Source organism: Colobus angolensis, unplaced genomic scaffold, assembly GCF_000951035.1.
Source record: "Colobus angolensis palliatus isolate OR3802 unplaced genomic scaffold, Cang.pa_1.0 Scaffold148, whole genome shotgun sequence".
Lineage (NCBI taxonomy): Eukaryota > Metazoa > Chordata > Mammalia > Primates > Cercopithecidae > Colobus > Colobus angolensis.
In genome coordinates this window covers 4,383,402-4,410,066 of record NW_012114577.1, presented here as the reverse complement: position 1 = coordinate 4,410,066, position 26,665 = coordinate 4,383,402, and the positions used below count along the sequence as shown (strand labels likewise).

The following is a 26,665-nucleotide window of genomic DNA, read 5'->3' as shown; positions in this document are numbered from 1 at the left end:
TCTCTCTCTGTCCTTCTTTCTTTCTTTCATCATAAACAAGCTAACATAGGGGGATCTGACTTTCTGTTTCCTTCCCCAGACTTGGGAAGTGTTCTGCCACTTTTTTTTTGAATTTTTTTTTTTGTCTGTTTTTTTCTTTCTTCTCCTTCTAGTAATCTGATAATGTGTGTAATTCTGCTTGGTGGTATCCTATGAGTCCCTTAGGCTGTCTTCATTCTTTTTCATTCTTTTTTCTTTTTGTTCCTCAGATTGGATGATTTCCAGTGAACTGTCTTCAAGTTTGCTAATCCTTTCTTCTGCTTGATCTAGTCTGCTGTTGGACCCTTCTATTGAATTTTTTTTAGTTTGGCTGTTGTGTTCTTCAGCTCAATGATTTCTGTTTGGTATTTTAAAAATATTTTCTACCTCTTTGTTGACATTCTTAGTTTGTTCATGCATCACACTCCTTACCTCAGTGAGCATCTTTATGACTCCTTTTAAATGTCCTATAAGGTAAATCACATATCTTCAGTTCAGTAGGGTTGGCTTCTAATTGAGATTGTCTTTGTTTTTTTTTTTTTTTTTAGCATAATATTTCCCTATTTCTTCATTTTTCTTAAGGCACATAGAGTGCTTTTCCTTCTGTTTAGGCTCAAGGAGGTTTATTCTTTATTTGCTACATAGGCTCCTAGATACTGGCTTATTAGAAGCCAAAGCTGTGGGGAGTTGCTGGAAAGGCTGCCAAGATTTTGGCTTGAGGAACTAGAATAATGGAGTTACTGTTTACTCAGATGGTAAATATTACTAGAAGAAGTAATTCTTCATTTTTCTTAACTCTGTTGGTTTCTGTGTATTATATAAAAGAACCACCTTCTCTAGTCTTGTTAGACTGGTCTTATGTAGCAGGTGTTTCTTCCCAGTCAGCCTGGGCAGTATTCTGGTTCCTCAGAACTTTGTGCTTGTCCAGCCTGTCTTTGTTCTTAGTGGCCTCCAAGAAATTAGAGTCAAGTTGTACTATTGCCTTGAGAGGGGTGGTATAGAAGCCATTCCCTTGGGATATGACTAGAGGTATTGGGATGTTAGATGTATGCTTTGGTTTCTTCTTTCCTTGCAGAGAAGCTGAAAGCCAGAGTTTATCTCCCACTGATTCTGCTCTGCACCAAGGAGAGCGTCTGAGGCAGATGTCTGTATTATTGATCTAACTGCTGACTTTTAACCTGGAGGAGATAGCTGCTGAATATTTATTTGCAAGTTTAAAAGTCACCTGTTTGTTCTCAGTGGTCTAGGAGACTCAGGAGTATAGAGCTTCATCAACTCCCAGAGCTAGGTGATTTAGCAGCCTGTCCCTCCAGTGAAGGCTATGAAAGTTGGGGTTCTTGACGTGTTCAAAAACTTTTCGTGGCGAGTTTGAAGACCTGGAATTATTGCCAGAGCCTGCAGGGAAAAAGGCGCAGGAAGCCCACTCTACTTTTTGGGCCAGCAGGTCTCATGCCTCCCTAGCAGGGGGAGACTTCTGATCTGAAGCTATTACTGAAGCAAGCCAGGAGGAAGGCACAGGGAGTGCTGACTTTCCTTTTCAGAATGGGGAGGTCCCCCACCTCCTTCCACCGGGAGATTGTAGGAATTTATCTCTAGAGCACATAGAGGCAGAAGGCATGAGAAGTGCTGTCCCTTCCATTCATGCTGGCAGAGATTTCAGGGCTGGGATTATGTCTGGAGCAAGCCAGGGAAGGAGGTGCAGAGAGTGCTCACTCTCCTATTCAAGCAAGAAGTGTCACATGCACCTCGCAGGGGTAACCTTTTGGTCTGGAGTTCCCTGAAACAAGTCAGGGAAGAAGACACAGGGAATGTCCCCTTCTCTCTCTAGTCATGGAGAGGTTCCCTTGCCTCCTTCTAATGAGAGGTTGCAGAAACTTATCTCAGGAGCAAGCCAGGGAAGAAAGCACAGAGAGTGCTGTTCCTCCTGTTCTTGCTGGCAGAGGCCTCCAGTCTCTTTCCAAGGAGAGAACTTATGGCTAGGATTAGCACCTGAAGTAAGCCAGGGGAGAAGGCGGCACATAGAGTGCTGTTCCTTCTGTTTAGGCTTAAGGAGGTTTATTCTTTATTTGCTACCTAGGTTCCCGGATAATGGCTTGTTAGAGGCCAGAGCCTCAGGGAGTTGCTGGAAAAGCTGCCAAGATTTTGGCTTGAGGAACTAGAATAATGGAGTTGCTGTTTATGCAGATGGTGAGAATTACTAGAAGGAGGATGTACAGTTTTGGATATGTTAATTTTGAGATACCTATGAATGCCCTATCCAGGAAGAGATAATCAAGGAAGCACGTGGGTATACAGGCCAGAAGCTCAAGGGAGGTGTCCAGGCTGAGAACTTGCAGTCCCCAAATGTGCCATGCTGTTTTAAGGTTCTTTGTTTATGCACATCCTGCCCCGCTGCCTATAAATCTCCCTCAAACACTTCTAGTCATACCCATGTTACATATTACCAAAAGTCAGAGTTGATCACCCTCTCCTCTATGTTGCCAATCTCTACCTGTTTTTGTCTTCTTCTCTGTAATATAGATATTGTTTACTTAACCGTATTAGTTAGGTGTCTACCATGTATTATACTACTGTTCTAAGCCCTAAGGATAAGATAATGCAAAATTCTGATCCTTATGATGGTAGGAGGTGCAGACAATAAATAAGCAGATAGCATTCAGGTAGTGATAAGTGCCATAAAAGAATGTAAAACAGTATGTTGGGATAGAGGTTGCATACTGAGCACTACTTTAGCAAGCCTGGCCAGTAATGGTCTCTCTGCTGAGGTGTGACATGTGAGAGAGACTTGAATGAGGTGAAAGAGTGAGCCGTCATAAGATCTGGAGGAACAATAATACAGGCAGAGAGGACAGCAAATATAAAGACCTTGAGGCCAGGCATCGTGGCTCACACCTATAATCTCAACACTTTGGGAGTCTGAGGTGGGTGGATGGCTTGAGCCCAGGAATTCCAGCCCAACCTGGGAAACATGGTGATACCTCGTCTCTACTTAAAAAAAAAAAAAAAAAAAAATTAGCTGGGCATGGTGGTGCATCTGTGGTCCCAGCTGCTTGGAAGGTTGAGGTATGAAGATCGCTTGAGCCCAGGAGTTTGAGGCTGCAGTGAGCCAGGTTTGTGCCACTGCACTCCAGCCTGAGTGACAGAGCAAGACACTGTCTCAAAACAGAAAAAAAAAAAGATAAAGACCAGCCGGGCACAGTGGCTCACACTTGTAATCCCAGCACTTTGGGAGGCCAAGGTGGGCAGATCACCTGAGGTCGGGAGTTTGAAACCAGCCTGGCCAATGTGGCGAAACCCTGTCTCTACTAAAAATACAAAAATTAGCCAGGCGCGGTGGTGGGCGCCTGTAATTCCAGCTACTTGGGAGGCTGAGGCAGGAGAATTTCTTGAACCCAAGAGGCAGAGGTTGCAGTGAGCCGAGATCACACCACTGCACTCCAGCCTGGGTGACAGAGCGAGACCCTGTCTCAAAAAATAAAAATAATAAAGACCTTGAGACACAGGGAGCCTGGTATGTTCCCTCCCAGCAAGGCCAGTGTGGCCAGAGGAGCATAATAGAGGTCAGAGAGGTAGGCCAGAGGCCAGGTTATGGAGGGCCTTGTGGAGCTTGCTGCAGAGTTTATAAACTCTAAGGGTGATGGAAGCCACAGGAAGGTTTTGAGGAGGGATTGATGTGATCTGACTTGTTTTAAATAGATAACTGTAGTTGCTATATGGAAATAGAAGTAGAAGCAGGGAGACTGTTGCAATAGTGTCGGCAAGAGGTAGGTGGTGAAAAAAGGAAAATGAATTGTTTGATGGGGTACAAGAAAAGGGAGGAAAGAGAATAAAACCTAGATTTTGGCATGGGCAATCTGCAAGTCCTATTGAATTACTGTCTTCCTGTATGTGTAGAATAGGAAAATCCAGAGTTTTTACCATGGTTAAAATGTCCTGCATGATCTGTCCCTTGTTTACCTCCATCCTCGTTCTCTACCACCCTCCCCCTTCTACATTAAACATCGGCTCAACTGGTGTTTTTTAGTTCACATAACTGTCCAGGCTTTTTATGGCCTTACCCAAATGCACACTTCCTCCATCCTAAAATATTACCGCCTCAGAGGCCTCCATCCGCCAGCCCCACTATTACAATTCTCTGCATTTTCTTTGTAGCACTGACTACAACTTGTACGAAACATACAAATATTTAACTTGTTTCCTTCAATAGATTTTTTAGTTCCAGAGGGAGAGGGGAGTTCTTTTTCTGTCCATTTTTTTCACCCAGAGCCTAACCAGTGCCTGACACATAGTGGATGCTCAGTTCTCATTCGTTGAATAAATGGGTGCATAAGAGAACTGTCATTAATAAGATAACACCAGGAGGCTGGAAGACATTAAAGTAGTTCTAAATGCTTTCTCTGTCACCCAGGCTGGAGTGCAATGGCATGATCTAGCTCACTGCAGTCATTTTAGATTCTGAACCATGTAGCTGCCACTAAGATAGGAAGTATTCCTTCTTATTCACCACCATGTCACTGGTGTCCAGCACAGTGACACTTTGAGAACATCCTGTAACTATAATATCAGTTTACTAACGTTAATTTATTCTTTCTTTCAAGGTTAATCTGAAGCGACCTTGTCCTTTCTGGGCAGAAGATGGCCACTGTTCAATAAAAGACTGTCATGTGGAGCCCTGTCCAGAGGTATAATAAATAAAACAGCAGGGCAAAGCCAATTTTCTCTTGGACTTTTAGAAAAGCATAACCTCTGTTTTATTTCAGGCTACTGTCAATGGATTTGGACATGTCAGCAAATTCACATGCTCTCAGCTTTCTCCTTTAGAACCAGATTATTGAAGATTCTATACTTGACACCGAAATGGGTTTGAAGACACTTGTATCCAGTGATACTGGTGATCGAATGTGGAAATATAGTCTTATTCTAAAATGGAAGGAAAATCAGAGGCCTGTTCTAGGATTGGATCTGCAGTTGTCTTTTGTTTCATGCTTTATTGAATCAGCATCTTGTTTCATAGGAAAAAAACAAAATAAAAATAAGCTACTGGACCCTATTTCAAATTTATAGTGATTTAATTGGGGAAATTTCAGGCTTGGAATTAGATTTTCACTTGGCCTTGTTACATTTATATTTTTTAAAAAAACCTATACTTAACACCAAGAGAATGCTACATGTTAGACTTTGATTTTTGTTATCTAACAATTAATTATATTCCTCTCCTTCAAAAGTAATTAGCTGAAGCTTTGTTTTCCTTTCACTTTCTGCTTTTCTTACCTAGTCAATCTAGTTTGTTGTCCTTAAAAATCTGTACCAATGTCCTTCCTAAAGGGAATATTCTTTAAAAATTTATAATACTCAGTTTCCTTTAAGAAGAAAATATGTATTAAGTATTTTGTTTAAAGTTCTGTTTGATAAACCAGTTGTAATAATTCAGATACATTTATTAAAGCCTAACACTAATTATTGGCCTTGTGAAAAAGAATATTCCAGCTACATACGTTTCTCCCATTGGTAAACCCTAGATTAGATTGGTAAACTCTAGGTTAATCATGTGGGCCAAAAAAAAAACCTTCTAGCAATCCAAAATTGCCTACACTTTATTAGAGCAGAAGTTAAAATTGCACATAATACGTTGCAAATAATTTTGAACTTTTAAAACTTTCTTTTCTATGGTCACAAAGTTTGTGGAAGAAGTGATCATCAGTGTCTTTAACCTAAATTATATAGACTATAAAAAATACTGCAATAAGGGTTATTAGAGCTGCTTTTGGCTTTCTGACTTTGTGTATGTCATTCAGTTCTCTATACTCTGATTTATAAGTCTGTATATTGGGATAACGCTTTTACCTTCTGAGAGAGTGTGAAAACAGAATTTGAGCGAATGTATATTTGCCCCTGATAGAATAAAATACTTGATGAATTAGAGCAATGCATTGACAATTTGTGAAGAAATTCCAAAAACAAAGATCACTTTGTAAATTTTTGTTTTTCTTGTTTTTTTAAGAGTAAAATTCCAGTTGGAATAAAAGCTGGGCATTCTAATAAGGTAAGTCCCTCCTCTTCCTTGAGCGTTTCTGCTTTACATTGTGAAGCTTACCGTTTATTGACTGACAGTGGCTGTAATAAAGAACCATGTTATGGTTAGTTGGGAATGGGGACATTTTGCCTCAGAATTCCAAATCCCTAACTCTTGCATCAAGCAGATAGGTTGTACATTCCTAGATTCTTTTGAAATTACTTCAGTACTGTTTTTGGAATCTCTGGAACAACTATTAAATGTAACTATAGTGTCAGATCCCCTAGTCAGCAGGTGTTTTATCACATAGCTATTTTTAGTCTTCTGTTTCAACTAGTCAGCCTGGCAGGTTCAAAATTATATTGTATAGAGTAAATAATTATCAAGATATTTTGAGCAGAGTACTTTCAGATGGTATTAAGATACTCATTTTTAATGATTGTTCTTGTCCTCTTATGAGAGTATTATAATTTATTTTGCCATTTATGTGTTTTTGGATAACTGTTTATTTCCTGTTTTTCACCACTGCACATACATAATAAAGATCATCATATCCTCTCTGTCTCCTCCTTGTGCCTCCTTTGCATTTTCTTCTTGCTCTCTCTCCCGTGTAATCTTTTGTTTTCACTTTATTGTATTTGTTTTTGCTTCAGATATGAAATAAATAAAACCATATAAAAGCAGTTGAAACCCCCTCAGCTCTTTCCCAGTTCATTCTACTTCCTCCCTCCCCAGAACTAACCATTTTTCTGAAGGATCCTTCTGTGATTTTATATTCCTATTGCAGGTGTATCTACAGGTAATATATTTTACACTTTTATTGCATGTGTATTCACAAGTAATATGTAATTTATTGTGTGTAAATTTTTAAAATATTTTTGTATTTCTTTAGGTTACAAACACTCTTTTTCAGTTTGTGTTTTTACTCATGCTTTTGAAATTTTCCCTGTTAGTGTATGTGGATTTTGTTCATCATCTTAGTAGCTGTAGTCAGTTGTATGACTGTAACACATACTAGCCATTCCTCTAGTGATGGACATTTCAGTTGTTCCCAGTTTTTGGCTATTTCAAACAGTAATGCATTAGCATTTTTGTCCTTTGTCTCGTGCACACATGTAAGAGTTTCTCTAGGTCTACATGTAAAGGCAGGATTGCTGAACCACAAGGTGTGCCTATCTCAACATTACAAATAATACCAAATAATTTTCCAAGGCAGTTGTACCTTTTTAAAAAAATGGTTGCCTTGGGATATGGTCTCACTAGTGGGAGTGCAGGTTCAAAGGTTTAAGCATTTTTGCGAACATGTATATATATGTGTGTGTGTGTATATATAACTTTTATATATATTAAAACCCTCTTGGGAACTAAATTTGACCACATATATATGTATACATATATATATACACACACACACATATATATGGTCAAATTTACTTCCCAAGAGGGTTGTTTTTTCAGTTGACATCATCACCAACACATCAGTGCTAATTGTTAACTTTTATTTTTAAATTTTTATTTGTTTTTATGAGACAGAGTCTTGCTCTGTCATGCAGGCTGGAGTGCAGTGGTGTGATCTCAGCTCACTTCAACTTCCACCTCCCAGGTTCTAGCAATTCTCCTGCCTCAGCCTGTCCCGAGTAGCTGGGATTACAGGCGTGTGACACCACACCTGGATAATTTTTGTATTTTTAGTAGAGACGGGGTTTTACTATGTTGACCAGGCTGGTCTTGAACTCCTGACCTCAAGTAATCCGCCCGCCTTGGCCTCCCAAAGTGCTGATTACAGACGTGAGCCACCGCGCCCAGCCTAATTGTTAAATTTTAATATGTTGTTGACAGAAATAATATTTAGGTGGTGGAAATTTCTGCCTCATTTTCATTTGTATTTCTTACATATGATAGAGATTTTTATAATGGAATGTATCTATATTTAGTGTATATCATTGTTGACAGATTGATTATTCTGCCAATAGAAACTGAAATAAAGAATAAGGTAATAATTATAACTAAACTTATGAACTTCTTTGCAGTACTTGAAAATGGCAAACAATACCAAAGAATTAGAAGATTGTGAGCAAGCTAATAAACTGGGAGCAATTAACAGCACATTAAGGCAAGTTTTATTTTGGTAGTATTAAGAAAATATTCTCTTATTGATATCAAGAATCAATTTTTTTTATGATTTTGGTAAAAACTTTTTGTACCCGTTAAAGTTTTAACTAATATATTTTTAAAAGGAAGAAAAAGTTTTTCTTTATCCTAAATTTCATAACAGCTTTGCCTCTTCTTGGCTGATTTATCCCTAAATTTCTAGAATGTATCATCCATAGTAAATCTTTTAAAAAGTAGAAATTTACAAGATTGTTTAGCTAACAGGGTTTATGGATCCATTTTTCCTGATTACTATGGAAGAAGGGGCTTGAACTCCGAAGTCTTTTATAAATAGTAATTCAGTCTGCATGTTACCTTTTGAATGATAAAAGTTGTTAGCCTAACTGCTAAATTTCATAGATTTTTTCTGTTAACTTTTCCTTATTTGTTCTAAATAGAAACCAGCATAAATAATATATAAGTGGCCTCAAACTGTGCAGTGTAAAATGACTAGACATAATCAGTAGTTGGGAATGGGATATTTCAGAAATTCCTTTACGTTCCCATTTGATTAGATTTGTATTTATGAGCTGGGTACGGTGGCTCACGCCTGTAATCCCAGCACTTTGGGAGGCTGAAGTGGGCAGATCACCTGAGGTCTGGAGTTTAAGACTAGCCTGGCCAACATGATGAAACCCTGTCTCCACTAAAAATACAAAAATTAGCCGGTCGTGGTGGCAGGTGCCTGTAATCTCAGCTACCTGGGAGGCTGAGGCAGGAGAATTGCTTGAACCTGGGAGGCGGAGGTTGCAGTGAGCTGAGATCGCACCATTGCACTCTAGCCTGGGTAACAAGAGCAAGACTCCGTCTCAAAAAAAAAAAAAAAAAAAAAAAAAAAAAAAAAGAAAGATTTGTATATATGTACTATAATTGCTAATGACTCAGTATAAATTAGCAATTTTATTTATTGAAAACAAAATTTAATATAGGAAAATAAAAGATAATAAACACCCACATATATATCCTCCATTTCAAATATATAATCCTCCATTCCAAGTAAATAAATATTAACATTTTTTGCCGTATGTTTTAAGGAACAAGACATATCACATAAATTTTAAATCCCTTATGCTGTATTCCCTAATCCAGTAGAGGTAACTACTATCATGAATTTGGTGGTGTATATCCAGTCCATTTTTGTTTTTATCATATATTTATATGTATACATAAGATAGTTTTATTTTGTGTATATGGTTTTATTTTTCCTTTATATAAATGATATCCTATATTTAACATTCTGCAATTTTTTTCATTATACATTTTGCTTTCTAGATCTGTCCATGTTGAAACACAGATTTATTCTTTTAACTGATGATTTTCATCATATAAATATGCCATATTTTACTTAGCTATTCTCCTATTGACGATTGTTTAGCTATTTCCAATTATTTACCTTTACAAACATGCCACCTTGAGCATTCCTGAGTTTTTTTTCACATTACAAGTAAAATTGTTGAATCTTAGGATTGCCTTTTTTGTACCCATTCTTGATACTGCCTGATGACATTCCATAGTACTTGGTGTGAATGTTTACTGACTCCAGTGCTGACAGCTTGTATCATTCTCTACATCCTTACCAAAAGTAATGTTTGATGAGTGTGAAATAGCACCTTAGTGTTGTTTAATTTATACTTCGTAATTATAGTGGATTTGAGCATTTTTTATTTATTGGACATCTGAGTTTCTTCTTCATTCAACAAATGAATGTCTGCAATGTGCCAAGCGCTGTTCTAGGGTACTAGGAATACAGTAATGCAACTGATAAAATTTCCGCCCTCGTGTAGCTTTATCCTTGTCAGAGGAAATAACAGGATAAACAAGTAAAATATGTGAGAAATAAGTAAAATGATTATGAATGTTAGGGAAGACAGGCAGGGAAGAATAAAGAGGGCTAGGAGTGAGTGGCACTGTTTTAAATTGGGTGGTCAGAGAAGACCTAAGTGATAATACGACACTTGAACAAATTGCTGAAGAAGGTGAAGGCATGAGTCATACTATGGTTGGCTGGGGTATGAGCATTCCAGGTATGTATAAATGTTAGTTGAAAACCCCCATGGCAGGATCATGCCTAGACCTAAACACAGTAAAACAACGTAACTGGAGCACAGTGATCAAGGGCAAAGAAGCAGAAGACAAGGTCAAAAGATGCTGGGGATGGGGCAGGAGGTGGGGTGGGTAGAGATCTTGTAGAGCCTTGAAAGCAATTATAATGAGTATTGCTTTTAGAGTTGGTAGAATAAAAGTCACTGGGCGGTTTTGAACAGAGGAGTTAAGGGCATGTGTTGAGGGAGCCTGATACGTTGCAGAAACCTTATTATGTGATTATTGTAGTAATCCAAATGAGACATTATGGTGATTTAGACCAGGGTGATAGCAGTGGAAATGATGAGAAGCGGTCAGGTTCTGGATGTATTCTGAAGATAAAGCTAACAGGATTTGCTGCAGTATTAGATATGTGATATTGAGAAGATATGAACTTTTGGATGACTACAAGATTTGAAATTATAAAAGTGGAGTTGCCATTTACTGACCTGTGGACAGCTGCAGGAAGAACAAGTCTGCAAAGTTATAGTCATATTTGGATTTGTTAAGTTTGAGCTGCCTGTGAGACATCCCCTTGGAGATTTCAGGTAGGCAGTTGGGTATACAAGTCTGAATTAGGGGAGAGGTCTGGAAGTCAGTCAATGAATAGATGGTATTTAGCAGCCATAACCTGAGTGAGGTCACCAAGGAGAGAGTGTAAATAGAGGAATGATCAAGGGATTAGGCTTAAGTCATTACAAAATTTTGGGGTAAATTGCCAGTTTATATTCTTTGTCATTTTTTTCTCTATTGGGTTGGATTTTTAAATTATTACTGATTTGTAAGCATTCTTTATATAATGTGATAATTCTTTGTTGGCTCTATTGGTTGTTAGGACTTGTCTTTTAATTTTGCTTGTAGTTTTTTGTTGAACAGAAATTTTTGAAACTTAAATTTTTTAAGTATAATACGCATGCAGTAGGGTAGAAAATTATTAAGTGTAAAGGTCAATTTAACTTTACAAAATGAACCCAACTCTATAGCCACCATCCAGAGCAGTACACTTGCTGCCTGGATTACCATGTGGACTTTTCCTAGTCATTATCACCTTCCAAAGTTAACCATGATTTTGAGATACTGACAGAGATTGGTTTTAACTGTTTATAAATAGAATGATATAGAATATATTCTTTTGTACCTGGCTTCTTTTTGTTAACATGTGTCTGAGATTCATTCATGTGTTTGGGCATAGCAATGTTTAATTCTTTTTTATTGGCACATAATATTCTATAGTAAGAATGTGCCATGTTTCCATTCTGCTCTTGATAGCTTATACTTTGGGGCCATTTCAAAAATATTTTGGTGGATAGAGTTGGACATGGTGACTCATGCCTGTAATCTCAGTATTTTGGGAGGCCAAGGCAGGAGGATTGTGTGAAGCCAGGAGTTCAAGATCAGCCTGGGCAACAAGTGAGATCCTGTCTCTACAAAAAAATTAAAAAAAAAAAAAAAAAATAGCCAGGTGCAGTGGCGTGGGCCTGTAGTCCCAGCTACTTGAGAGGCTGAAGCAGGAGGGTCACTTGAGGTCATGAGTTTGAGACTGCAATGAGCTATGATTGTGCCACTGTACTCCCCAGCCTGAGTGACAAAATGAGATACTATGTGTAAAAAAATAATAAATTTGGTGCATACATGTGTACATTTTTATGGAGAATACACCTACGAATGAGATTAGGTACTGCCAAATTGTTTTCTAAAATTGCTACCAGATTATATTGCTACTAGCAGTGTATCAGTTATTTTTTCTACAGCTTTTCCAGCGATTGATACTATGATTTTTTAAACAGCTTTACTTTGAGGTATAATCAAATATGACACACTGCATATAAAGTATACAGTTTGATGTTTTGACACGTGTCCACCCATATAACATCATCACAATTAAGATACCATAGGCCAGGCTTGGTGGCTCATGCCTGTAATCCCAGCACTTTGGGAGGCCGAGGCAGGGGATCACGTGAGGCCAGGAGTTTGAGACCAACCTGGCCAACATGGTGAAAATACTACTTAAATGCTACTAAAAATAAAAAAAATTAGCCGGGCGTAGTGGTGGACACCTGTAATCCCAGCTACCTAGGAGGGTGAGGCAGGAGAATAACTTGAACCCAGGAGGTGGAGGTTGCAGTGAGCCAAGATCGTGTCACTACACTCAAGCCTGGGTGACAGAGCAAAACTGTGTCTCAGATAAATTAAGTAAGTAAGTAAGTAAGTAAATAAATAAAAGATATATTGACTGGGCACGGTGACTCACACCTGTAATCCCAGAACTTTGGGAGGCCAAGACAAGCAGATCACTTGAGCCCAGGAATTTGAGACCAGCCTGGGCAACATAGCGAGACCCTGTCTGTACAAAAATTAAATAAATAAATTAGCTGGATGTGTTGGCGTATGTCTGTAGTTTGAGCTACTTGGGAGGCTGAAGGTAGGAGGATCACTTCATCCCAGAAGGTCAAGGCTACATTGAGTTATGATGTCACTGCACTCCGGCCTGGGTGCAGTGAGACCCTGTCTCAAAAAAAAAAAAAAAAATTTTTATCACTCCCAGAAAGTTTCTCATTCCCTATTCCATCTTTTGTGCTCCTCATTTCCCAGTTTGACGACTACTACTTTAACCTCAGGATACTATCTTGAAAGGATAAGCCTGAGAAATTCTCATGCAAACAGTGGTGCATCCATCTTCAAACTGACTTTTGGAAAAGTTCAACTAGATAACCTCTAAGGTCCCTTCTAATTGATTTATAAATCAAACTGAGTCAGCTTTATTAGCATTGAATGCACATTCAATGTTTTTTCTGGCTTAGGCATGGCTTTATTGTGGTTTTAGGCAGGGGTTAGGTGAAAGAATCAGCAAAGCCTCCTCAAATGAGGATGCTCAAAGAAGCAAGTTCCTGAAAGTCAGTCATATCGTTAACAAGAAAATAGGAATTTATATCACTATTGATTTGTTCTTCACTATTTTCAATGTAAGATCTATCTTATTAAACACAAGTTTAGTTACATCATTTTAGCTATAATTAGGCATTATTTTTTATGGCATCATGTATTTCAATTGAGTCAACTATGATACAATATTTTTGTTAATTTTTATTATATACTCCCATAGGGAAAAAAATTCCACAGTAAGTTGAACTGGAAAAATATATTGATAAAGTTGATGTGGTACAGCCAAGCTTATACACTTCTTTGTAGCGGCTTCTCAAATACAAAACAAATTCTTGATTATGACAGTACCACATTTAGGAATTACCTGATTTTTACCCATATACCTGATTTATATAGTTTTTTGTACCTTGTTTTTTCCTTTTGTGTTATGAATAAAGACGGTAGCAAAATGATGCCTCTCTGATAGATCCTACCATCGTGAGTATTCAATACAGAGAAAGCCTGAATATAGGTTTGTTGATGTAGATCAAAGTTGTTTTCAGTGAAGTTGTTCCTTATCAGTTCTTCAAGTTAGAAATCTTGATCATAGATTTTGTTAAATGTTAAGTAGGCTGTGAAATGAATGATACACCATGATGAAAGTGGCATTGTTGTAACCAGTGAATACCACATTGGATGGGAGATTATAGAAATACAGTTATTGGTATTTTAGATCTTGTAAGTATAGAAGCAATTTAAATTAAAGAATTCTGAAAGTAAATTTAATTACTTCAGGAAAAAATACAATTAACATTGTAATTTCTAAGTTAATTGAAAAGTTTAGCTTGAGTTTTGTGTTTACATGTTATATGTATTTATAAATTAATTTCTAGTTAAAGTAATTATTATTGACTAGTCCTAATAATTCAGTGTAGTTAAGAAATATAAATTACTCAAGGAAATTAATATATATATTTTCATGTAACTTGTTTTTTATCATTCCTTCATGTAATCACTAATAACAGAATTGTGGCATCATCTAATCTTTAACTGACCTCAGATTATCTATTTTAATGACACTAGAATACAATGTTAAAAGTTTCAGCTCCAAATTTAATAATTTTTCTTTTTTATTTTTCCTTCCCATAGTAATCAAAGCAAAGAAGCTTTCATTGACTGGGCAAGATATGATGATTCACGGGATCACTTTTGTGAACTTGATGGTAATACAATAAACTATTATCATTACATTAGTTTAACTTTAACCCTTTTATGAGACATTTTAATCAATGAAAATATAAACTGAATTATAGCTTCAATACTGGATTTTGCTATGTAGACCTTATTATTCATAATAGCATTTAATGAGAGCCTGTGTTCCAGGCCTTGTGTTAAGTGCCTTAAATACATTATTTCTGGTCTCTGCAGCTACCTTCATAAGTGTGTATTAATTTCATATCTGAGAAAACTGAGTCTGAAAAAGACTAAATAGCTTGCCCAAGATCACACAACAGCAAGAGGCTGAGGCGGGATTTGATCCCATATCCGAATCCAAAACCTGTATTCTTTCCATTATGATACCCCATCTGCCATGGACCTTCAATTGAAGCCACTTAGTTATAGATCTGTGAACGTTTTGTAAAAATATTTACACTGGAAGTTGCTAGAGGTCTTAACAAACTCATATAAAGATGCTTTCTAATGCTGGAGAGGACCCTAATTCGACTTCTCCACAGCCCTTTTTCCAAGAGTCCCCTGGAATGGTAGAAAGACTGGACACTCTCCACCAGAGTAACTACCACTTCTCTTAACAGAAGGTAATTGCAGTGACTCAAAATTTTTTATCTATAGGATAAAGAATTTTGCTAAGTAGGCGTAAATCGTTCATTTGGTTTCTCTTCACCTTTTTCCTTGGTATTGTAATATTTTTCATAGTGGAAAATAATTTGGGGATTAAGTATGCATAGTTGGAAATAGTTCTTTGGAACTCTTCAGGCATCTAGAGTGATCTGCTTCCTAAAGTTTTAAAAAAGATTCACAGGTACAATTGTGCTATCAATCCAGCCTGTAGTGGAGTAAGTTAGAGGGAGCTTCTACTGTAGTATGGTAAACTGAGAATAATGGTGGGAGATGGAATGCTTGCTTGGTTTATGTGGTTTCAGTAAGGAAATTTTAAAGGAATCTGAGTAAGGTTATACCAAGGGGTAATTAATGAAGTATCCTCTCTATGATGTCTAGAATTGGCAAAGGTTTTTTCAAAGCAAGCCATTGAACTTCTCCTTACTCTTGCATTTGCTCTTTGTTTGTCATTACAGTTATATTTGAGTGCTTAACACTCATCGTCATTTATTTCTAAATTGCCCATTTACCTATTCTTTGATCAAAGTATAAATAGTGCTTATTTAATAGGTTTTCAGATTAATAATTTGTGTGAATATATATATTACTCTTATGGTAAATAGGTAATTGATAAAAATACTTAATTGCAGGAAGTGCCTGCTATAAATAAACTGATATGTAGATTACCTGCCATCAGTATAAACAGTGTTAACTTCTTTTTTTTTTTTTTGAGACAGAGTCTCGCTCTGTCACCTAGGCTGGAGTGCAGTGGCACAATCTCGGCTCACTGCAAGCTCCACCTCCCAGGTTCACGCCATTCTCCTGCCTCAGCCTCCCAAGTATCTGGGACTACAGGTACCCACCACCATGCCTGGCTAAATTTTTGTGTTTTTAGTAGAGATGGGGTTTCACCATGTTAGCCAGGATGGTCTCGATCTCCTGACCTTGTGATCCACCCACCTTGGCCTCCCAAAGTGCTGGGATTACAGGCGTGAGCCGCTGCACCCATCCGTGTTAACTGTTTTTTAAGATATTAGTTTCTTAAATTGTAAAAGGTAAGAGATGTTTCTTAAGAATTTATGTGAAATCATCCCCTTAATATTTTCAAGATTATATTTTAAATCAATTATTTTTATATTCTTATAAAACCATGGTACCTACTCATTGGTTTACCATGACTCTTCTGAGTTGTAATGTTCATATATATTCCAATGGTTTATATGCAGTTTTGTTTTGTTTTGTTTTGTTTTGAGACGGAGTCTCACTCTGTTGCCCAGGCTGGAGTGCAATGGCACAATCTTGGCTCACTGCAATCTCTGCCTCCTGGGTTCAAGCAATTCTCCTGCCTCGGCCTCCCTAGTGGCTGGGATTACAGGCATGCACCGCCATGCCCAGCTAATTTTTTTTATTTTTAGTAGAGACAGGGTTTCGCCATGTTGGCCAGGCTGGTCTCGAACTCCTAACCTCAGGTGATCCATCTGCCTTGGCCTCCCACAGTGCTGGGATTACAGGCATCAACCATCATGCCTGGCCTGTAGTAGTTTTTAAAATTACCGTCAGGGTAGCTTTATAATCATTGTTTAGTTATTGCTGTTTACCAAATTCAGTGGATTAAAACAAAAATATAAAGAATATTTACTCAGTTTACTGGGGAATGTATTCATATACCCCATTTCCTGCTGTTTTGTTGTTGATAATGACTTCGTTTGAATGGAAGATGATCCCTATAGATCAAATCGTAGTTTTTAAAATAATTTAGTAATTTAATATCCTTTAAGGTAAACTGCTTTTCCTACCACTCTTTTTTGTTGTTGTTGTTGTTGTTACTATCTTTATCATGGCTTGCTTCTTCTTTTTGGTTCGTGTTTCTCCTCAAATGTCACTTTATCAGAAAAACCTGCTCTCATCTCGCTATGTTAGTAGCCACTATCACTCCCTGTCCCTTTGCACTGCTGGCCCCCACCCTGCCCAAGCACGAACAACTGCCTGACAGTGTATGGCATATTATTGAGTGTATCGATTCCTTGTCAGTCTTCCCCAGCTAGATTGTGAGCTACTTGAGGGCAAGGCTTTGTTTTTGGTTCACTGATGTATCCCTAGTGCCTAGAACGGTGCCTGGACGTGGTAGATGCTTAGTAAATACTTGCTGAATGAACTAGTTGTTTCATAAAAAGCCTAAATAGCATGATAGATTTCTAGTTTTATTTTTTCCCTTAAAATATGTTCATTAATAAATTTAATGTTTAAAACAGTAGTTTCTAAATCTGGTTGTGTATCAAAATTTCTTGAGCACTTTATAAACTGTATCTTCTCCTTGACTGTAAATGATGTTTTAACAGTGAGTTAGTAGCAGTTTGGGGTAGAGTTGGTGATGGAGGGCTTTAAGCTGAATCCTGAGTCTATAATACAGTATTGTTTTATCTGTGACCATAGCAAAGAGCTTGCACACTAAGTTGTCCTATATGCTACCATTAATGTTTAAGAGATATATGAGTTAGGAAGTAGGGAGGAAAGTTTAACGTCCTAGAAAATGTGGTATGACCTCATAACTCTATTAAATTAGGACAGTGACAAGGAAATTCAGTTAGAAAAAATCGTATACTTGAGGCCGGGCACGGTGGCCCATCCCTGTAATCCCAGCACTTTGGGAGGCTGAGGCAGGTGAATCACCTGAAGTTAGGAGTTTGAGACCAGCTTGGCCAACGTGGCGAAACCCTGCCTCTACTAAAAATACAAAAACTAGCCAGGCGTGGTGGTACATGTCTGTAGTCCCAGCCACGAGAGGCTGAGGCAGGAGAATTGCTTGAACCCGAGAGGCAGAGGTTACAGTGAGCCGAGACCATGCCATTGCACTCCAGCCTGCGCAACAGAGAGAGACTCATTGCAAAAAAAAGAAAAAGAAGAAAAAAAAAGTATACTTGAAAAGGAGGAAATAATACTAGTTCAACTGCATGAATTCCCAGAGTAAGGAATTATGAAGCTGCTTTGTAGAGGCAGAAAGAAGATAAACTTTTGTAGGGGAGGTCATAGTAGAGGGCCAGATAATTTAGAGAGAATTATCTGAATGAATGATGCAGCTGTACAAACTGAGACAAGTTGCAGTTGAGGAACAAATGAAAATCAGTGTCACAGATGGCCCAGGGATAAGGATGGGCACTGCCAGCTAGTGTGTTTGTAGAGAACTTGGCCTGTAGTTGCTTTCTGCCACACGCTTTGCTCACTCTGGATGTCTCATGAAATTCTTGTCAGTATAGAGCAGAGGTTGGTAAGGTTTTTAAGTAATGGACTAATAATAACTATTTTAGGCTTTATACACTGACTACAGGGTCTCTGTCGCAATTACTCATCTCTGCCATAATAGTGTGAAAGCAGTATGTAAGCAAATGAACATGTTGCATGAAAACTTTATTTACAAAAATAAGAAGCAGGCCAGATTTGGAACACAAGCTGTAGTTTGCAAACTCCTTGTATAGGTTAACAAAACCCACTCTTCATGATTTGAGAAAGTATTACAATATTTTTTTTTTTAAAGTATTGATTGAAGTAAGGGAATAAACATTAAGAATCTTAAAAATGTAAGTTTTACTTAAGTAGTTATATAAACTGATATAATTGAGCTGTGTGTTGTGGTGAGCACCTGGAGTCCCAGCTACTTGGGAGGCTGAGTCAGGAGGCTTGCTTGAGCTCAGGAGTTCGAGTCCAGCCTGCGCAACAAAGTAAGACCACATTTCTTAAAAAAGAACAATGAAAAACCTGATATAATTGATTTTCCTCTTGTGATTCTTTTTTTAGCTCCCTCATCATGGTTTAATATTTGAATCATGGTTTTTCTTCTTTATTATTGGGTTGGTTTTGTTGGGAGAAGCGGTTGGTACTCGTCCAATTTGCACATTTGTGGAGGATTCTATACACATGTAGTCCTACATGTACACACACACACAAATTATTTAGAAATATGTACATATATATGCATCAGAGAACATAAATTAATGTTATATTTAATTGTGAAGCTTATATATAATTCAATTTTGCAGACAGATTTATTCAAGAGCAGTTTTGGAGATTAATACTATACAACTTAGAAATACTGAGTTTTAAGATTTTTTTTCTTTACTAAAAGCCATACTTTTTTTTTTTTTTTTTTTTTTAAAGGGCCTGTTGCTCAGGCTGGAGTGCATGGTGCCATCATAGTTCACTGCAGCCTCCAACTCCTGGGCTCAAGTGATCCTTCCACTTCAGCCTCCCAAGCAGCTGGGACTAGAGGCATGCACCACTGTGCCCATATCAAAAGCCATACTTACACTTCATAATTTGAATTTTTATTTTAAATTAAGATTTTTGGAAGTTACTGTTTTTGAGTCCTGAGTCAATCTGTGTTCTTGGACAGTTTTTTCTATCCATCTGTAAATTGTTTTATTTGCCTTGTTTTTTATAGTGGAGTATCTTTACAAATTTAGAGCTAGAAATAGAGCCAGTATTCTTATAGTCTGCAAAATCATGTTTCCATTGTCTAAGTTATATACAACCCATTTAATATAGTAAATTATTAGTTATCCTTGTATTCTTCCTACATCATGAAAGTGCCAGGCGGGTGTATCACCCGAGGTCAGGAGTTCGAGACCAGCCTGGCTAAGATGGCATAACTCCGTCTCTACTAAAAATACAAAAAATCAACCGGGCATGGTGGCAAGTGCATGTAATCTCAGCTACTTGGGAGGCTGAGACAGGATAATTGCTTGAACCCAGGAGGTGGAGGTTGCAGTGAGCTAAGATCTCACATTGCACTGCAGCCTGGGCGACAAAGCAAGACTCTGTCTCAGAAACAACAAGTGCCAGGTAATTCTTGGAAGGCATGGATCAAGATGTTATTTTGCCCTGTGATCATGGATAATCCCAGTCTGTGGTCATTGACTGTCCAGGGAATACTGTTTACTTACAGGAAAATATACTATCAGGTAACGAAAGAGGGACATTTAATGACCATATTTGACTCCTGTTTTAAACCAGATGCCTATGTGTTATTGTTTAATGACAACAAAAGGTAGTAAGCATATAAATAAAGGAATATATCTGTGCCATCATATATAACACTTGAGCTTATATGTATTATGAGCATATATGTGTGAGGCCTAGTCATTGTAATTTTTCTTTAGCTATGAAAATCACATTTCCCATTTCTATTCAGAATGTGAGCTTCAATAATTAAGATTTTAAAAAATCTTTTGTATTTCTTAGAGATCTCAGTTAAAATGTCCAAATAGGGCTGGACATAGTGGTGGCTCACACCTGTAATCCCAGCACTTTGGGAGGCCAAGGCAGGTGGATCACGAGGTCAGGAGTTCGAGACCAGCCTGGCCAACATAGTGAAACCCCGTCTCTAGTAAAAATACAAAAATTAGCCAGATGTGGTGGCACACGCCTGTAGTCCCAGCTACTAGGGAGGCTGAGACAGGAGAATCACTTGAATCCGGGAGGCAGAGGTTGTGGTGAGCTGAGATTATACCAGTGCACTCCAGCCTAGGTGACAGAGTGAGACTCCGTCTCAAAAAAAAAAAAAAAAAAAAAGTCCAAATAGTGGAGATCAGGTAAATACTCATTTGGGTTTCAATATGGAAAATAGTTATTTTGTTTTAAATATTTCAACAAGTTTGTGAAAGTTGTGCCTACTACGTTTTAGTTTGAGAGCAAAAAAAAGCACTTCAGTATGTTAACATCAGTAAAAACAGTAATATATAACTTTTAAAAACTAGAGCATGGTATAGCTTTATGAATAATCAGATTTGGATCACAAAGTTATGGAGCCATTTACTTCATAACTCCAAGCAGAGAGTAGCAAGGAAATCTCTATTTTTAATACAATATATGTTACAAAATGTTTCCAAGTGTGTGGTTAGGTAGGTATATTCTTAGAGAATAAATCATATGAAATATTAAAGCAGGTTATGATTCTGTTTGGTCTTTTCAGTCCTGGGTGGTTAAAACTTAAGAAATGATTCATGTCTCTGATAAGGTAAAGGGAATGTTACATTGCTTAAGAGAGCACTGCGTATCCAAAGGAAATGGAAGAGTTGTTTTTCTTCTCTTAAGGAATTTGTCCAAGTTATTACAAATCCTGCATCAAGTAGTCACAAGTATACTAGCCACTGTACCATTTAAGTTGGAGATCACTTGAAAAGCATGGCATTTCTCTTACCTTTGAGTAGTCCGATTTGCTTTGTACTGTTAAATCTTAGATAAATGGTGAAATATGGATGGTTTTTATGAATTGTTTCTTGTTCAGATGAGAGATCTCCAGCTGCTCAGTATGTAGACCTATTGCTGAACCCAGAGCGTTACACTGGCTATAAAGGGACCTCTGCATGGAGAGTGTGGAACAGCATCTATGAAGAGAACTGTTTCAAGTAACTGGAGGGGGTGGGGGAAGAAGGAACAACTGATAGAGGGTGGGGAGAGGCCGGGTGCTGTGGCTCACACCTGTAATCCCAGCACTTAGGGAGGCCAAGGCGGGTGGATCACCTGAGGTCAGAAGTTCAAGACCAGCCTGGCCAACATGGTGAAACCCCATCCCTACTAAAAATACAAAAAAATTAGCTGGGCGTGATGGCAGGTGCCTGTAATCCCAGCTACTTGGGAGGCTGAGGCAGGAGAATCGTTTGAACCCGGGAGGCGGAGGTTACAGTGAGCAGAGATCACGCCATTGCACTCCAGCCTGGGTGACTAAGTGAAACTCGTGTCTCAAAAAAAAAAAAAAAAAGAGAGGGTGGGGAGGGTAGTATTTGTTTCTACTGGAACAAAATTATACACTCTAAAAGTTAAACCATTTTATGTTCGGGTATTGTGCTTTCTTTTTCAGGCCTCGATCTGTTTATCGTCCTTTAAATCCTCTGGCACCTAGCCGAGGTAGGTTTTTCCTATGTGCATTTTCACGCTTTTCATTGTTTATAAAATGTCTTTATAACTAAACTTTACATTGAAAAAGCTTTCATTTTTATATTTTGTTTAATTTGAATGATGAACAAAAAGTATAAGATTAGTTCATAGTCAAGTCTTGAGATTTCTAGGCATGTTGTTTTACATAATTACTGTCATTTATTTTGTGCCTGCTCTGTGCCAGACCCTGAACTAGGAAGTTTATGTAAAATAATTAAAATACGTGAGGAAGAAATATATATCAAAGATTTCCTGGGGACTTCTTGAAAAATCTGGATGCTCAGGCCCTACACTGTACTAATTAAGTCAGAATCCTTGGAATGAGAACAGCAGGCATTGGTATTTTTTAAACTCTCCAGATGGTTCCAGTATGCAACCAAGTTTGACAGCCAATGTCTGCTAACTGCTTCTAAGACTTCAGCGTGCGTACAAGTCACGTAGGAGCCTTGGTAACACGCAGGTTCTGATTCTGTAGATCTTGCGTGAGGCCCAACAGTCTAACATGCTCCCAGGTACTGCCTCAGGTGCTGACTCATGTGCCACACTTTGAGTAGGAAAAATGAGAAATGTAGGCTGCCTTTAGCAGTGCTCTGTATCTGTACTGTCCAATAAAGGAACCAGTTTCCACATGGGACTGTTGAACACATGAAATTTGGCTAGTGTGAAACTGAATTTTAAATTTTATTTAATCTTAGCTTATTTAGATGTAAAAACTGTATTGGTGTTAGACAGAACCTTATTGTTTTGGTAAGTGGTAAGACTACTACAACCTGTGTGTCATGTAACATATTTTTGTTGTAGTGTGTGTATACTTTTGAATTTTAAAAATGTGGCTATTAGGAACATTTTAAGTTAACACCTGTGTCTGGCATTATATTTCAATAGAACAGCTTTACTGCCATCAGTGGGGTCCATCCTCATTCTGTTCTCAATGAGGAACCAAACCCTGGGAGCAACTCTGTAACTGACTCCATTCCAATGTTTCCTTTAGCCGGGGAGTGTTTTAAGAAATTTGATTTCCTGATCTAAATTTGTATCTTTAGACCTTTCTGAGAACCAAATAGACTTGGAAGAGTTGACTGCATAGACTGCTTTTTCATGCTCACTCTGTCACAGTGTGGCAAATACTCGTTTTCCCCAAATTCACATTGAAACTGCCTGGAGAAGGAAGTTGGTCCTGAAAAAGATGTGCCTGGCTTCTTATCCTTTGTCTCTTTTACTACTTTTGCTTCACAACTTTTCTATTTTCAACTTAAAAGTTTTAATTCCACAACATTTTGTAAAAATTGAAGCAATATAACAGTTATATAGGGAAAGCTCTTCCATTCCATAGTACAGAGTTTGAAAGGTGTTCTTCCAGACCTTTCCTACAGCCACTTAATACTTTTAAAGCAGAAAATACAGTTTTTCACTTAAAAAAACCATCAAGTCTTAAGAAACACTTCACTTCCATGTTAGTGATATATCAGAGACATAACATTTTATGCTGGAAAGATGAGAAAAAGGAAACTACTACATAGAAAAAGAGGAAGGGAAGAGGAGACAAGAAGAAAAATGAAATATGAAAGAAGACAAGACTAGTTAAAGAGAATGGTTCCTAGCTGTTATAGGAGTACTCTATGAAGTAATTAATAGCTCTTGCTGATGCTATTTACATGCTATCTCCATTGAAATTGGTTGATTAATAGTTCTTTAATCTTCTTAACTCTTTCTTCCACGTTTCTGAGTCATAACCCCTAGGCTTATACAACAATTTTCTAACAGGTTTTGAGCAATAGGAACTTTTGTCCAAAAATGAAATCTCGCTTCAGAACCCACATAATAAAGCTGATAGGCAGAGCTGCCGTGTAGCCCTAGAGCCCGCCCTCCGGCCTCTTCCCACCTCTAGGCCTCCCGGAAGCAGCACCTTGCCCAAGGGTCTCACTGATTACAGTTTGGGATGTGCTGTCATTAAGGCCTGTCTCTGCTGAGGAGCAGTAATTTAAAAGAGAAAAATATTCCAGGATGGAAACAGGAACGTTCAGAGAGGATTGTGTGCATAATGATTAAAGGAGCAACTTTATATAGTAATTAATTATTGAAAATAGTGGTCTTAATGACTATTTTTAATTGCTTTCTGATATTTTATTATTTATTGTATTTTAAAATGTGCAAATCTTTTTTTTTCTTTTCTTTTCTTGAGACAGAGTCACGCTCTGTTACCCACGCTGGAGTGCAGTAGTGTGATCCTGGCTCATTGCAACCTCTGCCTCCTGGGTTCAAGCAGTTCTCTGCCTCAGCCTCCTGAGTAGCTGGGATTACAAGGCGCCCGTCACCATGCCTGGCTAATTTTTTGTATTTCTAGTAGAGATGGGGTTTCACCATCTTGGCCAACCTGATCTTGAACTCCTGACCTCGTGGTCCTCCCAAAGTGCTGGGATTACAAGCCTGAGCCACCGTGCCCAGGCTTCTTTATTTATTTATTTATTTTAGACAGAGTTTTGCTCTTGTTGCCCAGGCTGGAGCACAATGGCATGATCTTGTTTCACTGAAACCTCCGCCTCCTGGGTTCAAGTGATTCTCCTGCCTCAGCCTCCCAAGTAGCTGGGATTGCAGGTGCCCGCCACCATGCCCAGCTAATTTTTGTATTTTTAGTAGAGACGGGGTTTCACATGTTGGCCAGGCTGGTCTCGAACTTCTGACCTCGGGTGATCCACCCGCCTCGGCCTCCCAAAGTGCTGGGATTACAGGCATGAGCCACCGTGCCTGGCCAAATGTGCAAATCTTATATTCTTTGGCCTATATTCTGATTAAGAGGACTCATTTGCAGGATGTCTACTCAGTGACCAAGGTTTGTAATATAATTAATAGTTTAACAGTTTTAATCTCAAAAAATAGTATTGGGATCTGAGCTACGTAAGACATTTTCTAAAATTTTTTCTATTATTTTCTCTTTTAGGCGAAGATGATGGTGAGCAAAACTTGTGTTTGTGTTTGCTTCAAGTGTGGAGGAAATTTTTTTAACCATCAGAATTTGATTTTTCCTTTATGTAATTTAAAAGAAAGTATTCCTATTTTCTAAGAAAATAGCTACTAATGAATAGTGACCAAAAAAAAGAAAAGATTATTTTGTATCTATAAAGTTATCCTATGTTAAAAAAAAGACCATTTTCCCTAAATGCTTAGTTTGTAAATCAATTCACATTACAAGTTCCCCATTTTCTGGTTATTATATAATTTACTTGAATATGTTCTGAGGAAGTGGGGAGAAGGAATTAAGGTAGTTTTACCAGATAATGTGTCTTGTGACCTCTTTATTTTCTTATTGACTTTGAAATTTCTAACCTCAGGTATCAATATAATACTTAATTTGATGACGAGCAGTTTATAAACAATTGATTACTGAATGAATGCTGGTTAAAAGATACCCCCAAAATAGCCAAAATAATTATTTAACCTGAATGTTTACCTGTCTGTGTTCAGGGGCACTGATGGGCATTGTCCAGGGTAGGAAGATATTTAAAACATGGTGCTTTCCCTCTAGGAGCTGAGGATATATAGGACAGTAGGAAAGATAAGCACTGTACATAAACAATGGTATTGAGGTAAAGAAATACTCCATACCTGGTACAAACGGGAGATGATATATAGCTCCTTAGAGGAGAAAGAGATCGTACCTCCCGGGAGCGATGTGGGAAAGCGTACTGGAGGAGGTAGCATTTGAGGTGAATTTTGACTAATGGGACACATTTAGATCCATAGAATTGGAGAGTACGTGTTGGAGGAAACAGCATGAAGCTGGAAGTTGAGAAAGTCAAGCATGTTTGGGGAGACAGTAAAGAGACCCTTTTTAGCGGTAGGTAAGACTATATAGTGGTAGTTTAAATTAGATTGATAGAGGCCATATTTTTTAGTACGTTGGGTACTAGACTTTTCCTGTTGGCACTGAGGTTTTCTGAATCACGAGTGACATAATGATAAGTGATCCTTACTATATGTTGAATGAATTAATTTGCTAGATGTTTTCATTGTTGTGCAAAGTATGAAGACTCTCAGTAAGCAAAGTAATTCCCCACCATCTAATTTATCCCTAGACTCCTTACTCAGCTCATCCGAGTGTTCAGTTTTTCTATAATTTCTATCGTTCTCAATTAAAAAAAAAAAACAAAACAGGATAGGTAACTCAGGAAGTGCATTAACAATTTTGATCCTTATTGACTGCTCTCTTTTCTTTCTTTTTCCCCTACTCTGAAGAAGGTTATAGGGCCAGGAATAGTTCTTTTTTTTTTTTTTAAGTTGACAAATAAAAATTATATATTTTATCATGTTTAACATGTTTTGAAATATGTATACATTGTGGAATGGATATATGGAGCTAATTAGCTCACATACTTACCATTTTTTTGGCGAAAACACTTTAAATCACAACAATTTTCAAGAATACAGTACATTGTGATTAACTACAGCCACCATGTTTTACAATAAATCTCTTGAACTTACTGCTTTTCTTTGACTGAAATTTTGTATCCCTTGACCAGCATTTCCCCAACCCCAGGAATGTTCTTCAGCATTCAGTACACAGATTAGTTAAGCCCTTCTGTATTATATTAGTATTAACTTTCCTGAAGAATTATATCGAAAATTAAGAGATTTTTTTAGCTGCCCCTTAAAACTTATTAGTCTTAGAAAATTGAGGAAATATTAGGCCGGGTACGGTGGCTCATGCCTGTAATCCCAGCACTTTGGGAGGCCGAGGCGGGTGGATCACGAGGTCAGCAGATGGAGACCATC

General features: G+C 37.9%; 1 protein-coding gene across 1 annotated transcript in view; it reads left to right on the top strand.

The window, feature by feature from the left end:
* ERO1LB (ERO1-like beta (S. cerevisiae)) overlaps nt 1–26,665 on the top strand; it is a 69,447-nt gene that overhangs the window by 25,946 nt on the left and 16,836 nt on the right. The window contains exons 3-9 of the mRNA XM_011935736.1: nt 4,617–4,700; nt 6,020–6,061; nt 8,062–8,144; nt 14,276–14,349; nt 21,246–21,366; nt 21,819–21,865; nt 24,834–24,845. Coding sequence (XP_011791126.1) covers nt 4,617–4,700; nt 6,020–6,061; nt 8,062–8,144; nt 14,276–14,349; nt 21,246–21,366; nt 21,819–21,865; nt 24,834–24,845 — 463 coding nt within the window. The remainder of the gene's footprint in view (nt 1–4,616; nt 4,701–6,019; nt 6,062–8,061; nt 8,145–14,275; nt 14,350–21,245; nt 21,367–21,818; nt 21,866–24,833; nt 24,846–26,665) is intronic.